Below are 17,427 nucleotides of genomic sequence, written 5' to 3' on the forward strand. Positions count from 1 at the left end.
GTTGTGCTCTAGTTCAGCGCAGCGATTTTGAAAGGCTCTGTGTTTGTTCCCATGCCACAGTCTTGCAAAGCCTTGTACTTTGTGGGAATGGGTAACCACATCATTTCAGCTCTCACAACTGCTGAATATCTTTCATGATGATTGTGATTCATTCAAGCAGGAGACACCAGGAGAACCGTATCTTTCTAACTTTCCAGAGGTGTCCATGGTCCTTAAAATGACTATTTCTTGACTGGAGATATAACTTTTACCTCATTACCATAAGTTTCAAAAGAGTAAAAGAAAGCGTGGTAATTGGCTCTGTTAGGCTGCCTGATGGCAGTTTCCAGTGTCAGACGTATGGCACTTACACAGAGCTACAATACCTGGGGGTCTGTAGGTCCACGTGGTTAAAATACACAGCCTCCTACCATGGTCTGCAAGGCCTGATCCAGTGTCTGTGCATTTGTACACAATGCAGAAACTTTTTTTCTTTTTTTTTTTTTTTTGGTATTGAAACAAAGAAGCACAGAGATATGGTCAAGGCAGCCATAGGTCTGGTCCCTCCATTCTTGCTGAAAAAATTAAAATATTAACAAGTATTATAAGCTAGAAATATCTGTTCACAGTACATGTTCTTACCTCTCCTCAACCTACCGTGGAGCCAGGGAGGTACATCCAGAAGCAAACACAATGCCAGACACAGAACCATGGCTTTTGCTTTCCCTCCTTCTGGGCTGCAGAGTGCTCTATGCCATCAGGTGAATGATCACTGAGATTCAGCAACCCCAGCAGCAGCAATGCAGGGGGCACTGACAGACAGACAAGCTCTGAGGCTAAGCTCATGTATTCCCTTTATTGAACTGTACTAGTTATTGCAATCAGATTAAGTCACATTTATAAAGCAGACCATCCAGTTGCACTGAAACCGATTATATTCATTACATAGTTTTAATCATTGTCCGGTGAACTGGCAAATCCAATCAAAGCATTAGTCTTTAATTAAAAAATTAAAAAGAAATATTCAGACAATAGCCAAGCAATCACATCACAATGCACAGTTACCTAAAATTGCAATTAAAAAGCAGTTAACAAAAAAGAAAAAAATCACACCTAATCTTTAACTATCAATATAATACAAGAAGCAACAAAGGGCAACAGCATCAAAGCAGATTTATCTAACACTATAAATTCAGTCAGAAGCAGAAGCTCTAAAGTACACTAGCTGAAGCAGGACAATAAAAAATACTGAGCATGGAATACTTTTAATCTCTTCCATTAATATTCATTTCCAGCTGCTTATAATAGCAGCGCCTCATGGCCAAATCATTAGAGTTTTACATCTGGGTTGCAAATGACACTTTGATTGGATGTAATGTTCAAATGGTCCTCCCCACTGTGCCACCGTCAAGTCTTCTGCAGAGAGGTGTCCTGTAGTGCCAGTGGCTCACTGTGCGTGCTGGCTCAATGTGTGGTTCTGGAAAGACGAAAAAAGGAGACATGCATGAGGGGCAGAATAATAGAAAGCATGCCCATACCCTCCCACTCAGTACCATTTATGCAGAGCTCAACATAAAAGCTTCTCAATTATTACAAAACAAAATGCAATAAAGAAAAAGTACTCATAAGTAACAGCTGCCAATATGACATACTTGCTTTGTTCTGACAGATCTGTTAATGCTGGCATGAACTTAGAAAAAAAAAAAAATGCTACAAGCCAAGTATAGTCATGAAGGTTTCCTTTTTATTTTTTTCCTCCTTTCATTACATATAAAGAAAATGGCAACTTCACGGGCAAAAAAACCCTGCCTTTAGGGATTCCCTTCACCGTAACAATTAAAAAAAATAAAAATCTGAATTGTGAGGGAACCCTTGCCATATTTTACTCTTTTATTCTCACTTGTACCGGGTGCAAGTACTGGCAGCAAGAGACACCAGATTGTGACACACACTTCCCAGTCCAAGAAATACTTCGGCAATAACAGCTGAACCGCCAGCTCAGGCACCAGGGTAATATTCCCAGCAGAAAAAAGGCTGGACATGTAACCCAGAAGTTAAATCTCTTTAAAGAATATACTTTTCTCTACACATTTCTTTCAGCAGTTTAGAGTCTCTTTTGTTCCCTTTTTTTCTTTTTGCTAGATTTGTAATAGCCTCAATGTTATCACAGTATCTCACATCAGAGGATGCTGACCTGTCTTGCCATTTTGTGTAGGAGCCAATAAATCGTGGAGCCAACCTCGGAAGTGTATTTTTAGAGCAGTACCAATTCACCTACATTTTGTGTTCTGACTAAAACCCCAGTTCTACACATAAGCTCAGCTTTATTTGTATGATTATCCAATTATTTGGGCAACTAGAGAAGTGCTTCATGGTGAGGTTTTCTTGAGCTGAGTCCCCAGCATCCCCAAATATAAAAATTCATTTGTGCTATTTCAAGCCTAGGCAATTTCCCTAGTCTCCATCTGCCTAATAACAGAGCCAGGCAAGTCCGCCAGCTTGAAGAAGTTTTTAAACACAAAATGAATTTTGAATCTAATTATTTATTTACAGTAATGAAGCTTTAAAATAAAGTAAGATATTTTAACTTTTCATAAATCATCTGGCCCTTCTACCCTATCCACATCTACATGGTGATGAGGATAAGAGAGCAATCCCCGCTTTCTGCAGAGCTGTCGGTGCCCGGAGGAGCCGCCGGGCGGAGCGGGGCTGAGCGCGCTGGCAGCAGGCGCGTTCCGTGCCCGTGCACTCGCAGCCCGCGGCCGCCAGGTGTCAGAAGCGCCGCCGCCTGCCCGAACCACGGCCCGAGCTCCCGGCCGGGAGCCGGGCACCCCGGGCCAGCACCACGGATGGAGCCCTTGGGAACCAAATACCAGCTGGGAAAATCATAAAGGAGCCGCTTCAGCATAGCACACCCCTGCCTGTGACACTGAATATGCAGAAGCACAAATCAGAAATTTGTGAATTGACAGCTGGAACTGCTTTGCTTCTAGACAATCTAACATCACCAAACACAAAATTCAATGGCTTTTTCCTTTGATATACATGGAAATTTTCCTGGCCTTAAGAAGGAATGACCTTTGCAGTGCTGGATGTTATTCTCAAGCCTAACAATGACTTTATGGAAAAGGATGGATGGAGCCCTGCACACACAATAGCAGCACTGACAAGAAGCTTGCCCACTAAACCTAGCTGGGGAAGCATGAAAATGTGAAAGAATACATAGGCTCCTCTGTGCTCACACACTCCTCAGCATTTTAACAATGGCCATTCCTTGTGCACTTCCATTACAGTTCTATTTTTAGGTCATCCTGAATATCAATAAAAAACCCAAAAGGTTTACCATCTTCAAATTGAAAGAAGGACTATTCGTGGTAGACAAATCCATACTTAGTTAGGCAGTGTCATTTAAAAGATAATGCACAATCAGCACGGGATGCATGACGCACAGCCTACAGTCAGGGAACATGATTTCAAACTTGTGTGGCTGCTGCATTGATTACACCAGGCAGGTCAATAAAGGAATGGTATGTGGCTCTAAATCTGATAATGAAGCTTTTATTGTGAGCCCTCCCTCTCAAACATCAGCTAATAACATTCCCAATACAAGGAATACACTGGGTTTGGGGTCAGAATTTGTTAAAGGAACAAACAGATTGTATTCAAATACTGCAGCCATTTAGAGCTGGGCCAGGCAGGAGCTGAGAAACCAGCTGTACCATAGGGCTAGGACTTAAAAAATTACATTTTTCATATGCAAATCTTGATTCTGTCTTACTATCTTGGGAATGTACCGTTTATTCCCTGTGCATGCATTACTGACAATCAATATGCTGGCTAGTGCCCGCACCATGCAGTTAATAGAGCCACGTTTTACACAGGGCCTCACAAACTGGTCTGTAATGCCTATAGACACGGGAGCCTGTGTGCTCTGCATCCTTCCCCGCCTTTCTGAGCAGATCCTGCTCAAGCCATGGGCACAAATGCCAAGCCCTGCACATCCAGGTGCCAGTGGGTCGCTGGATGAAGGCTGCATAACCACCACTGTGTGTGTTTTAAAGTCCCATGAGAAGCTCTCTGTATCCCCTGCCACCCAGTTTCTCACATACTAAAATGTATTTCAAAACATGCCTTCCAAAAAATAGTCTGGCAACTTGTCTCCTACTACTAGCAATTTGCATTTCTTATCTTGTTGCTTCTACTGTCTGTGCCCTGTGCATCTGCAGCTCATTGGAACTGTGCTCTGCAGATGTCTGAAAGCATCTGAGGCATTCAGGGCTTATGTCTCTTCTCTCACACATGTTTTCTGTATTTGACCCATGGTTTTTCAAATACCTTTATTGGGCACTTTTTTGTGTGCCCAGACCCAGAAAATTCCCCTGGCTGACCAGATTTTTGGAGCAATTGAAAATCAAGTACTAAGAATGCCCTGTGCCTTAGTAAGAACAGTTTTGACCCCAATGGAGCCACTGGGCTGTTCCAGGCAGCAGAAGGAAATCGTAAAGACTGAAAGGAAGCAAATGTTTTGAAAAATGTGATAGTACAGGAGTGCTGCTACCTAAGCAGCCTAAGGAAACTTCACCCACCTTTCCAGCAGGAGGGTGGGCAGGCTGAAAACAGCCTGGGTGTGATTTTTCAACTCCAGAAATTATAGTTAAATTTAAAAAAAAAGAAAAAAGAAAGACTTAATGATGGTTTCCAGAGGAAAATAGAGCGGCCACAAAAATGCAGGCCCTCCAGGAGCACTCCTGTGTGTGTGCACATGCCTACCAGCTCCAAGGCCATCCATACACATGCCTGTCTGGGGCCAGCAGGAGGCACGACATCATTTGGAAGCTGAACAGGAAAAATGGCCCTTCCCAGCTCCTTTTAGACCCCCTGGTTTAGGCACGGCTCACAGCTGATACCCCACTGAATACATCATTCTGAGACATTATTGCAGCTGGAAAACTCTACAGCAGCACTAAGTCACCTGTCAAGATCAAGTAAGTCACAGCTTATTTATAGAATAAGGTTGGAAAATCTCTCTTTTCTTAATATTCATGCAAAATGGATAGCAATTCCATTAGCTACGTCAGTGGGAAGAATGCAACTACCCCAAGTCTTGGGGCTGTTGCAGTGCTTAAGTGGAATTTTCTACTGGCTGCACAATCCCCAAATGAACCATTTATGGAAGTGTCTGTGATCAAGGAACTGGGCGATGGGTTTTGCAGGAAATAAAAAGATTTCAAAGAATGGTTGATTATTGTCCATGTAGATACTGATTGCTCTCCAGTTCTTCCCTGGGGACACCCCCTGCCTGCCCTCTGGATGCAGATCAAGCCATTTGTGCAGGACATCCACAATGAATATTTCTCTGGTTTTTTTAACATGCGTGATTATGAAAACTGGCATGACAATCTCCATTTTCAAAGCTCTGTATTAAGAAGGAAAGCATCAGGCTTGAAAGATGATCACTTACAACAGTTCAAAGAACTCTCACTAGCTATATAAAGATTGAGAGAAAAAGCACACACACACAAAAAGCAGCACATGATGGAGCTAAGCTCCAAGCCAGGCAGTCAAGCTGGGAGTCTCCCACACTGCAACGACACTCACTGCCAACAAGTCACAGGTGTACTACACAGGAGCAGGTGAAAAAAATAAAATGCAACTGTGAGGGGTGTGATAATGGTTTGGGGCCATAACACATCCAGTCTATAGTGCCATTGTGCATCTGTTATGGATTTAGACATTTTCTATCAGCCATTTACAAATACACTGTCTACGTGCATGAGCACATACCCCTAAAAGACCATATGTTATACAAAGGTTAAGAAATGGCCTAAAATGGTTGGTGATGCCCACCACCCTCAGGTGAAATTCATAAGCCTTCTGCAGTGTTACACAGAGACTGAGACTCTGATGAAAGGCTACAAAGCCTCTCCCTCCCCTTCAAATCCCCAACAAATGCTGCTGAAATGAATAGAAGCCATTCCTCAAATAATTTCAGTAGGAACTATGTAGATCATAGATTCATGTGACAATCAACCAATATGAAAATTAACTGGTAATTAGCCATTGGGTGACCTATTAATCCAAATATTTTTTTCTCAGGGTGTGAGGTGTCCTCCAGACCCAGGTAAGAGCCCAGGTAGTTTCTCTCTGCCTTTCCCCACCTCTGTTCAGGTTTCTATCACCTCTTCAGGCACTGTCTGATTCCAAGCCCAGAGATCAGGGTCATGGCTGGGGAGCACTGGGACTGTGTCCCCTCCTCCCCATTCTCTCTCCTTTTGCCTTTACAGAGCAGGGCTGGGGAGCAGGAGAAGTGTTGCCTCCACTGACTGCCAACATGCACAGCTTGACAGACAAAAACTAAACCTCAGATTCAAGCATTGACTTGAAGCAAAGGTTTGTCTCAGATTTGAACATATATATAAAAAAAGACAAAACAAAACCTCCAAACTGCTACAAACATAAGCTAGAGTGTCTAAATATTTACGAAATACCATCTGCAGCAATCTTTTTTCCAATGTTTTGCATCTTTGAATTCAAACTGGTCCAAAAATAAATCTCTCAGCTGTTATTACTCATTACATATCCATAAGCACACACATGTATGTGCACAGGTACTGCTTCCCTTTAACTGCAATCCATAAAGATAAAAATCTTTATTCCTTGACTTTATAAAGGGATTACTTTAGGCAGAGGACACAAGACGACCCTTGCTTTAGCCATTGGAGATTATGCTCTCTACAGAAAGCTGTGAGCCTTAAATTGGTGCTGCTCTAATCCTAAACTGGAGAGGCATTCAAGGGATGCCATGACCCAGAAGAGCAAGCGGAAAAAAGCTAAATTAAAAAAAAAAGGCACACTGAAGGAGGAGGGTGGGAAGGGAAAGTGAAAAAGAAAGAAAGGAGAAGAGAGCAAGCTTGCTTTACAGGATAAAACTATTTATTTTTAATTTTAATTTCTGGTTGCTACTTTCCCTTTGCTATCAGACTCTAAAGAAAAATCACCTTTGCACCCCCTTGCAGTTTGTATGTGCTTATTTTTAGAACTGTTTGACAATTATCCAAGGGTCTAAGACTAACAGATGGCCTGTCTTAAAGCCTCATATGTTCACTAGTTTGCACTTCTGACAAACAGTAAATGTACTCAAGAGTGTGCCATAAACAGGGCTGAATGAATACTCAGAACACAATTTAGTTAATACACTTCATTAAAACTGATAGTGGTAACCAATGTTTCTCATAAAACCAGGTGTTAATTGCCCTTCCAGTTGTTTCAGGTAACTTACCCAGTGACATTTATATGTTTAGATCATAGTTTTTCAGGCAGCACAGTATTACTTCTTTCCTTTCCCTTGGTATTTCACCCACTACATAAAATGCTTGTAACAAGTGAACTCCAAGTTATCATGGTATACAATAAAAAAAAAAAAAAATTGTCAGGCAAGACAGGTTCACATGTCCCTTCTTTATTTGAAGAGTCCCTTGAAATGGAGGTAGAGGCAAACGAAAGGCGGCACATCCTTTGTGAAAGGCAACGGCTGCCTGTGCTACGGCTTCCTTCATCTCTCAGCAGCTGATAACTTGCCATACGTCAGTCAGTCCCTGTGTCAGCACACTTTGAGATGGCACTTCAACAAATGCAGGTAGAAAGCTGTCCTTTACAAGTTATTGAACCAGGAAAAAAAAAAAATCATTTTGAGTGTCTAAGAAAATATGCCTGGAGGTTTGGTGTCGGCTGAAAAGCGGAGTTGCCTGTTTCCAATGGAAATAGCTGCTTCTGAGCTACTCTGATGCCTGCACGTGATTACTCCAGGGGTAAATGCACCTTTCACTGGTACTGGGACACAGAAACGCTCATCTGTGCCAGGACTGAGCTGCCCCTGGGGTTTCTGTACCCACAGGGGAGCAGTTTCCGCTCACCTGGGGGTGCCTCAGCCATCCCCAGAAACCTGCCCGGCTCCTCTGGTCACCAGGACCTGGCCCTTCATCCGGCATCAAAGGGAAGCTTCAGAATTCGGAACATTTACAAGGAGGGAGAGCCGTTCCACACGTGACTGCCTAAACACTGACTGCTTTTTCTAAATAACTCTTTTCCACGGGCTGCACGGGTGCGGGTGTGCAGAGCCTGGCAGAGCCCCGCATCCCCACCCTGGCCGGCCTTTGTTCTGTGCCCAGCGCTGCACTGCCTCCACTTCAGTTCCCTACGACACTGCTGCTGCTCCCATTCGAATCCACTCTTCAGTTCTGAGAGGCGTTTCTGTGTTATTCTGAATAAATGATTTATAAATTTAATTTCTCTTCTAATTCAGGTTGTTTAGTCCTAATCAGACTTTGAAAACTCAGCTAACATGCTTTCCTCTTTCCACTTGAGACTAATAATTTTGTATCATCAGTCTTCTAGATCTGCCATCTCTATTCTTCTCTAAAACTCAGAATAAACTGAGTTGAGCCTATTACAGTGAACTCCAAGCACAGCCCAAGCCTGGCATAGCCTCTTGTATTCTATTAAATGCCTCACCGAAAAGTCTACACACTTCTTCCAAAAACACTGGGTAAAATGCTGAAGCACAAAGCAAACTGAAGCCTTTGGGAAAATCTCCTTACCACAGCACTTTGGAAATAAAAAAACACAGAGGAATACATTATTAAGAGATAACCAGAGTCTTTCTGTTTGAGAAACTAGCTGTAAACACACCGTGATTCACTGAGGCACCCAATGAAACCAGGGAGCTAATAATACCTGTCCTAAGGGACCGCACGCTCCTGAGAATTTCACTCAGAAATGCAAATTTATCGGCATCCTTGTAACTTGTAGTCTCCAGTATGCCATGCACAAGATCAAAACTAAGCCGAGGGAAGAACCTTACACTTCCTAAATATAAAGTGAGAGGGACAAATTTAATTACTGTTGTCAGAAGTGCATGAAACCATAATATTTTTAGAATACCTTCACTCCTTCCTCAGCCCCACTGATACTCCCTGACTGGATTCCAGAGCCATTTCTAATCCCAAGAGCAGAAAATGGTTTGCAGGATCCCAGCACAGTGCTCTGCCCACAATGGTGCTGCTTTAAGCTGGGTTTGGTCAGTCCATGTTTTTCTGGGAAGCTGATGCCACAGACACTCGGGGTCACAGCCACGCCTGCGCCTCCACGACGTGTGACAAACCCGGCATGCAGCAGCACAAATGCCCTGTGCCCTGTGCCCAGCTTTGAAGTGACCCTCCAAAGCTGTCCTCGAGAATGAAAACACCCACTGCCAGTCTGTTTTCAAACCTAAGCCACAGTAATCACAGAAAGCATCTCCTGCCCACAGGGACACTCCTTTGCCTGTGCTACACCAAAAACCCCAATGCACACCCCAGTGCTGACCTGTTTCCAGTCTACTTACAGGTCCTACTCAGGGAAGCAACACTTCAAAGTAATTTTCAAGAGGTAAACCATTTTCCACAAATCCTTATTGGGTTTTCCTCTCAAAAGCATGAATTGTTGATTTCTTAGAAACCAATCCAAATCTTATCTCATTAATTCCTCCTTGATCTAAGGTAAATCATATCACATAAGCCAGTTAATTGTTCATTATTGTGAGGGCTGGAGTCATCATTATGGAACACTTTGTGGCTCCTCTAAACACCAAATGATTTCCTGATTGGGTCTTTATTATAGGAACAGGATGGTGTCTTTTCAAAAAATACCTGGAGTAAAAGGGAAACACTTTACATAGCACCTTTAGAAGTTAAAATGCATAGGGCAAAGCTTCACTGAGTGACTGTTTCCATGGGAATATAAATCAACAGAAGCCTGGAAATTGGGAGTTGAACCTAAAACTTCTTTCCTGTTCTCTGGTATGGCAAGGGTCACTGAACACCATCTGATTACTTTTTGCTGCTTTTTTCCCTGCACCAGCTAGGTATTCCTGGTATTAAAGACAGGTATAAAACAGTTTCTGTCTTAACCGTGAATTTTAACGCAAACATCGGCAGGGCCAGGTCTCACATTCATAACTTAGGCAACATCCTCCACTGACTGATGGGAGCTGCAGCTGAACCAAGTTCCTTGAGCCAAATAAGCAAGTGTGGACAGCCAGACTTGACACAAGCAGCACCTGCCTGCAGCAGGACCACAGCCTTTTGACCAGTAGTTCCTTTAAGAAGCAGCGGCTAAAGTGAAATTCCCTCTAATGGAATACTGATCTGACAAACTGTATTGCCTTGTGGCATGGATACACTTAGAGGCAGATAAATATTCCTGTCATGTGGCACCCACACACTGCTTGGGCCAACAAAACGGCGCTGGTCAGTGACCTGTTGCCTTGGACATCACAGTTGTTATTGCTGGTTTCTTATTTCAAAAGGGGAATGAAAATCCTCCAGTGCAAGTAGCTTTGCTATAAAATAGCAAGGCCATAGTTACAGAAGTGCTTTACATGCTGCCCCATTAGTGTAGATGCCCCCAACAGAGCAGAAATCTGCAGACAGGATTGTCTTCAGCCCACTGCCCACTGCCGCAAGGAATTAACCCTGGAGGAGCTAGGAGTGTGAAAGAGCCATGCTGAATTTGTTCTTGTAAGTAAAAGAGGGGCCAAAATATCATCAACATGAGCTGTTTCCTCCAAGACATCATAAGACAAAACAGCAAAGCAACACTGCTGTGGCACATGTGTGAAACAACTGGGTTAAATGGGATTTTCCAGCCATTACAACTCCATTACAGCAGTGTCACCAGTCTCAGGAAAATCTGCCTTTTAAACAGCAAGATGCCACGTCTTAAACAATCCTGACTTCATGCAACAACTAAGAGAATGTGCTGGCCCCAAAGGAGGACACATTTTTCAGAAGTAAATATGTTCTAAATAACCTCACTGCTCCATTTGGAGACACAATAATGTAACACACTGATGACAGATATGCCATACACAGCCAAACCTCAATGCCCATGGCAATTTATTCAGGTTTAACTGTGCAGCAGAAACAAATGAGGAGGCTGGGTGGTCAGGCAAGAGCTGTCCCCCAGGGCTGGCACTGCAGGCACTGCTTTGGCCATTCCTGCTCAGTGCAAAGCCAAGGCGATGGTGTTCCGGGGACAGGCTCTGCACGGAGGTGACCTCTGGGTGTCCATACTGCCTGCCCAGGATGTGGCACAGAAGACACAACACACTCCACAGTGCATCAGCTCAAGCACAGCTGAGTGATAAGCTCAGGACTGCTGCTGCCAAATCTGGGCTGGCTCATGCAGAGCTGGGGTGACAGAGCCTCGCTGAACCCAAGCTGACCTTGCACAGAGCCACGAGCTGTCTCTACTCTGATCCCATCAGCACGTACCATCTCACTCTATCATCCAGATTTTTCCAGTAAAGCCCCATCACCTCACTGAGGATAGACAGTTTAGTATCTCATAAGTTATTCCATTAACATGAAACATGAAGAGAACATTAACAATCCATCCACTGGAGGTTACAGCCCAGGTTGGGTCATTGTACACGTGCACCCAGCCCTGCCCAAACACTCCCATCCCCTTCTCATTTTACAAAAGCTGAACAGGCACAACATGAAAAGAAGCTGTATTCTGAATTGTTTTTCCTTTCTCCTCTGGTCAAAGGGAGATATAAAACTACTTTCAAAATACAATGTTAAAGCAGGGTATAATTAGGCAAACAATAGTATATGATTGAATATACTTCTCTGGAAGGAATAACAGAAGGAGCAAACATCAAGGCTGTTCCAGGCTTGTTTTCAGATCCCTGAGATGAGATGGGCTGGGCTGAGGATACTGACAGCCTTCCTGACAAGAGCATGGAGGTGCAGGATAGCCCTATATACACAGCCAGGTACAGAAAAGCAAGTAGACCACTGACTTTCTAACTTTCTCTTTCCTTATCCTTTTGCTCTTCTCAGACCCAATTTTTTTCCTGGCCACTCATCATGCTTGCTCCACGTATCTGACCTCACAGAAGAATGAGAACAGATAAGACAGGGAGGAATTAACAGGAGTCTATCTCTTAGGGTCTTTAAAATCCCCCTGGGAAAATTGGCCCTTGGATGGGGTCACCGGGCAGGACCCCTGTCCTCAGCTCTCTCCAGCAGCCAGGGCTGCTGCTCCTTTCACTGGCTGAGGAGATAAACCCTAGGATTACATCCTAAATCTCTTACTCAGGAAATCAGGGGTACACACAAGGCCTTTTAAATTTCTTCATGAAATTATTTTTCAAATTCCTTCTAGCAGTAAAAGTGATGGGGCCTCCACCAGCACCACAGCAGTAGGCAACAGCAGTACAGTATCACTCCAGGATTTCCTGTCTGGAGTCTAGGCTTCACATCTGAAATACAGCACACACACAACATTTGTATGACTGAGGAAACACAAGATGCTTTCCACACATTTATTATCTTCCTGGGGAAATGATATAGAGGACAAAAGAGACTATATTTACTCCCTCCCCAGCTGCTTTTACAATCTAATAATTTATTTCTCCTGGACATAAATTTCAGATTTAAACGAAATCCCTGAAACCTAAAGATGCCACATGCTAGAGGCTAGGGCAGTATTTCTTTCTGTTTTGGAGATGGAGTGCTTAATGCATTGCTCAGTTAACCAGTAGCCTCAAAATTTAGGGGGGCGGTGGTGGAAAGAGACAAGCAATTAGACTGTGGCAGACCCCAGATGCAAATACAGGTGACTGTGTGTGATTACTACCTTCATACACAGAGTTAAAAATATCTGGTTATTGAAAATTATTTTCTCAGTCCACAGGGGTTTATCTAGGTTTAGGACGAGATGTTTATTTTTTCTGCAGCAGCTGTACTGGGGATTCTTTTACAACATTTTCCTTACATAGAAGCTATATATCATTCACATTTCTGAATGCTGAGGCGCTTTCTATGATGTAAGAAACCTCTGCAATTAGAAACAAATATATCTTTTTTCAGAAAAATAAAATGCATCTCCAAACCCTTCAAGGCAGCAACTAAGATAGCAGTGCTCTTAGGGCAAATGTAAAATTCCAGGGTATGAATTCCTGTTAACTGTTACAAATATATCCATCTGTTCACAGATTAACTAGTTACTGAAACTGATGAGTCCACTGAAATGTAATTTTTGAGTCCACTAGCGTCTGTTCTCTTCTAGTATTAAAGTAAATGCTTTTCAATAACTCCGCTGCTTTTTAATGCCAATTTCCATTTAATAGGTTCAGGTTTTCTCTAAAAAAAACCCTAAAATTAAAATAGCAAATGCCTTTTCTTCCAAAGGTCAAACTCAGCTTTTAAAGAACACGCAACATTTCAGCAAGGCAGAGAGGACAAAACTCCAATCAGATAAATGGTCTGTGTAATGATTGAGAACCACGGCTGCCTCAGGTTTCTGAATGGGCTGTAGTATAGAATTTGGCACAGACTGATGTTGAAGCTTATATCTCTTTTACTGCAGACAAGGAATTCACTGAAATATATAAATAATGAATGTGGCTGGGGATCTCTACTGGTACTACTGCTGGTTCTGCAGGATGCAGGAGCAGAAACATACACTGCTCCATGTTTTTGTTATTAGGGAATCCTTGTTCTCCAGCAATAAACACAGAATATTTTATCTGAAATGGCTTCTGCAGCACATCCAATATAAGTTTCACCTCTCTAGAAGTGCCAGCAAATTGCAGAAGGATAAGTTACAAAGACGTACCTAATTTGCTGTGATGAATTGTGTGCATGCTTCAGTGATCAAAACTGCAGCTGAGACCTATTATATTTAATGATCTAGACATTTCTTGTGAAAACACTCAGGCATATTCTGTTATGTCTGACAAGCATCCCCATTTTGGTCTTTGCAAGCAAACGAAGAGACTGAACTTTTAAAAGGATGCTGTACAGCACCCTCGATGAGCTCTTTAAAACTGAGGCTGATCAAGCTCCACTATTTTCTTTCAATAATGCTTTTACTCTGCCCTTTCCAGTGCAGCATCCCTCTTCCTTTGAAAAACAGTCAGTTCCTCTGGATGCTAGCGACACTTACAGGAGGCAACAGAGCTAGTCTGTGCTCAGACCCCAAACTATGCTCCACGGCAGCTACTACAGCAGGAGAAAATCAAAGGGGCTGGATCAGAGATCTCTTCCCACCAGCAAATAAAATCTCTGACAAGACATTTCAGAGAGAAAACAAAAGGAAAAAAAGTTATTTGTCTACATGTTACACAAGCCTTCTGTTCCTATTTTAAGGACTCTGCCCTGCTTACAAAGACATGTGCTACCCAGCCTGGCAGGGCCAAGCAGGGGCAGCCGGTTGTGCTGTCCCTGAGGACACTGCTCCTGCACAGCCAGCTGTGCCGTGGCCACGCTCACAACCCCACAGCTTATGGCCCCTGTGCTCCAGCCTCCACACAGAGCAGCAGGAAACAGGGCTTCCTACCACCCTCCTGTGGGGACAGGGATGTCACCTTGTGAACACGTGAAGGACTTTGGAATAAAAGGTCTGAGGTTTCCAGGGCTTTATGTCTGGCTCCTCCAAAATCCTCTTGCATGGAATGAGGTATATTCAACCTTGCCTTTCCAAATTTGCAAAACAGGAAAAAACAACCTCAGAAAATGTGCTAGTAAACTTAATTCATTCATGGTTATGAGAACCACAGGGATCTGCAGAGAGAATACACAGAATTTTCTTGCTACACAGATCCAAGAGCTCCCTGGTCAGTCTGAACCTCTTTCTATCATTCATTGTTCAACAAAACACAGCAAAACATAAACGTGTGCTTTTGACTCCAGAAATAAGGATTTCAAAGTGCTGAAATTTTCATTCACCTGAGCAGCTGCTAAATATTATCACAGTGGTAATTTGTGATAGTGTGGTAAAGAATGAAGAAAAGGTATTTGTTAATTGTTGACATAACAAAATTAATTTTCCATCCCTAAACTTTTTCTCATCTCTCCTGTGAGCTCTGATGCAATGTTACTGACTGGCACTGCTGAAATGCCAACTTGTATTTCTCATCCTTAATTTCTCTCTAAATGTCATTAGTAATTGTTATTGCCAGACCAGAGAGTGCAATCTGGTCTTTCTGAAAGAAAATCCATTTCTCATTTCTTCTCCTGTGCTTCCTCCTTTTGGTCAGGATGGATGTTTAACACAGCCCATGTGCTCTGCTTCCAAGAGGATGGGAACACATTAATGTATCTGGAAGTACAACATTCCTGCTTTATTTATTTACATATAGTGTGCCTGGATCCTTATGAATATCGAATTGTATATTCAGAAGGGTCTTCAAAGCACATCTTTCAAGAACACTAACAAGTCTTAATTGAATAAAGCTAAGAAGCAGGGGAAGGGAACACCCTTTAATGTGTGCCTACAGACTCCTCTCTGGATGCTTCCATAATTTACCCTTTCTGGTGGGCAGCAATGCTGTCAAATATAAAAGCGTATTAAATGATTTTCCTCTCTTTCTGTCACATTGAAAACAAACCTCTTCAGTGAGATGTGTAAAGTAGTCTAGCTTTGGTCTGGGTTAATGTATCACCCTCATTATCCCAAAAAGTAAAAGTGTTTTCCACCACTAAGAGGGGAGGTGAGCTTATACAACTGTGTGTAAAGGAAAACCTGCCAGCGTGAAAAACTGGCTCCTTGCATATCACTAGATATTGAGCCAGAGATTTGTTCAGTTATGTGCAGCACCTACAAAATTTGGTCCCTGGTATTTAGAGGCAAGTAACACCTTGGCACATTGAGTCAATTTTAGGGGGGACTCTGTCACGACAGACCTTTAACAGATCTTCTCATAATCAGCACATCTTACACTTTCACGTCTGCATTGTATTTTGTAAGGTATATAAAGTAATTAATTCAAAGCTAAGCCTGCATTTCCATACCCATTAACTAAAGGCATCTTATCTCAAAATAAATAGACATTTGAACATTTCCAGCCAGGAACTGTGCTTTCAATAAACACAATTGATGCATATACATTGTCTCTTGGCGGCTTACACTCCTGCCCATCTGTTGGGATGGCATGGTGCCTGCGCAAAAGTTGGTTGGACCCTTGCCCTAGGGCATAGATGACAGGCAACGACGGGTTTAGCTGGGCAGCCTGAGCAGCAGATCCAAGTGCCATCTCTGCTGGAGGAAGCCCCGTCTGTGTGCCAGCACTGCCACATTGGAACGACATGCCTCCTTACACTTGATCACACATGTTGACACTTGGGTGCGCTTAAGTGCATTAATGACTAAAACGATGCCTTTCACCTGGCTCCCTTCTTTTTTTCCTCCACTCTGAACGGCTGCTGGGTTTTCTGCATGTGTTAATGTGAAGTTGTGTGCACTTTGTTAGCCAGGGCCAGCCACATAATGGCCCTAATGTTTAAGAAATGAAGGAGGGGTTTTTGTTACAGGCCGTGCTGCTCCAGTGCCAGACAAATCTTTCTGCCTCTCACTGAAGACACCTCAGACAGGATGCAAAATAAAGATGCAGCAATATATTGATCAGAACCATCTTTCCAAATGCAAATGCTACACCCTGGCACTATGCCACACACAGGGCAATTCAAGATTTCTGCACCATCCTTTGTTGCAGAAGAGATGGCCACGCAAAGAGGCCACACGGTCTGGATTCCACTACTGTTCCAACAGCCCCTGCCTGCGTGCACGGGAAAAAGGTGCTGACAAATCACACAGAGATGCGTGAGCATGAACAGCCCTTGTTTTTGCATTAACCTCTGTGGATGCCAGGCCCAGGAAACCCCTGGCATCCCCTGCATGGAACCACAACTGCAGCTGCTGCAAACCCAGCACCAGCCTCGAGTAGTCTACAATGGTGTTTCTTAGCTTTGGTCCTTAACAGAGACTGTTCCTAACCCTAAATTTTCAAACAGCCACATATTCCTCCTCCTCCTCCTCTGAATTTAAACACACACATTGAAAACCAGAGACCTTATAGGTAAAAGCTCTTCCCTACTGTGAAAACAGATCACAGATAAAACTCGTGGTTTTGCAGTCCATAAAGAACGTTCAGGCAGGCAGACTCAACATGATGGGTATGTGCCTACAGCACTTTTAATTTTTAATTATTGTTAGTTATAATTATCTGACTGCGTCTGAATGAAACCCAGCAATATGGCTGGAATAGATTTTGGTAGTCTTGTAATTTATTAGCTTTGTAACTACTAATAATTAAAATTTAACAATACTCCAAGCACCATAGCAACATTTTTTTAAGAAATGCTAGCCAAATCTGCTAGGATAACTGACTAGGTAATTTTCACAATTTTAAAGAAGTAATGACATTTTAATTTTTTTTTAAATAAGAAATAAAAGTAAGAAAGAGGGAAAAATAGCTAACAGGTTCTTGAAAACCTATCAAAAAGCAAAATGAAAAGATAAGAAATCTGCTTTAAAAGAAAAAAGAAAGGATGTTACTTGCAGAAAATTAGTTCTACACATTATTTTGTGTGTGCTTTGTATGAAATTTAGAAAGAGCTC

At 42.8% G+C, this 17,427-nt stretch overlaps 1 protein-coding gene across 5 annotated transcripts in view; it reads right to left on the reverse strand.

The window, feature by feature from the left end:
• Positions 1 to 821: 821 nt before the first annotated feature.
• Positions 822 to 17,427, reverse strand: part of ZNF423 (zinc finger protein 423) — a 262,152-nt gene continuing 245,546 nt past the window's right edge. For all 5 annotated transcript variants that reach the window (XM_058845965.1, XM_058845963.1, XM_058845964.1 and 2 more), the window contains one exon: positions 822 to 1,456. In XM_058845965.1, the coding sequence (XP_058701948.1) occupies positions 1,427 to 1,456 (30 nt within the window). In that variant the 3' untranslated portion in view covers positions 822 to 1,426. The remainder of the gene's footprint in view (positions 1,457 to 17,427) is intronic.

This window comes from Poecile atricapillus, chromosome 10 (assembly GCF_030490865.1).
Source record: "Poecile atricapillus isolate bPoeAtr1 chromosome 10, bPoeAtr1.hap1, whole genome shotgun sequence".
In the NCBI taxonomy this organism is placed as follows: domain Eukaryota; kingdom Metazoa; phylum Chordata; class Aves; order Passeriformes; family Paridae; genus Poecile; species Poecile atricapillus.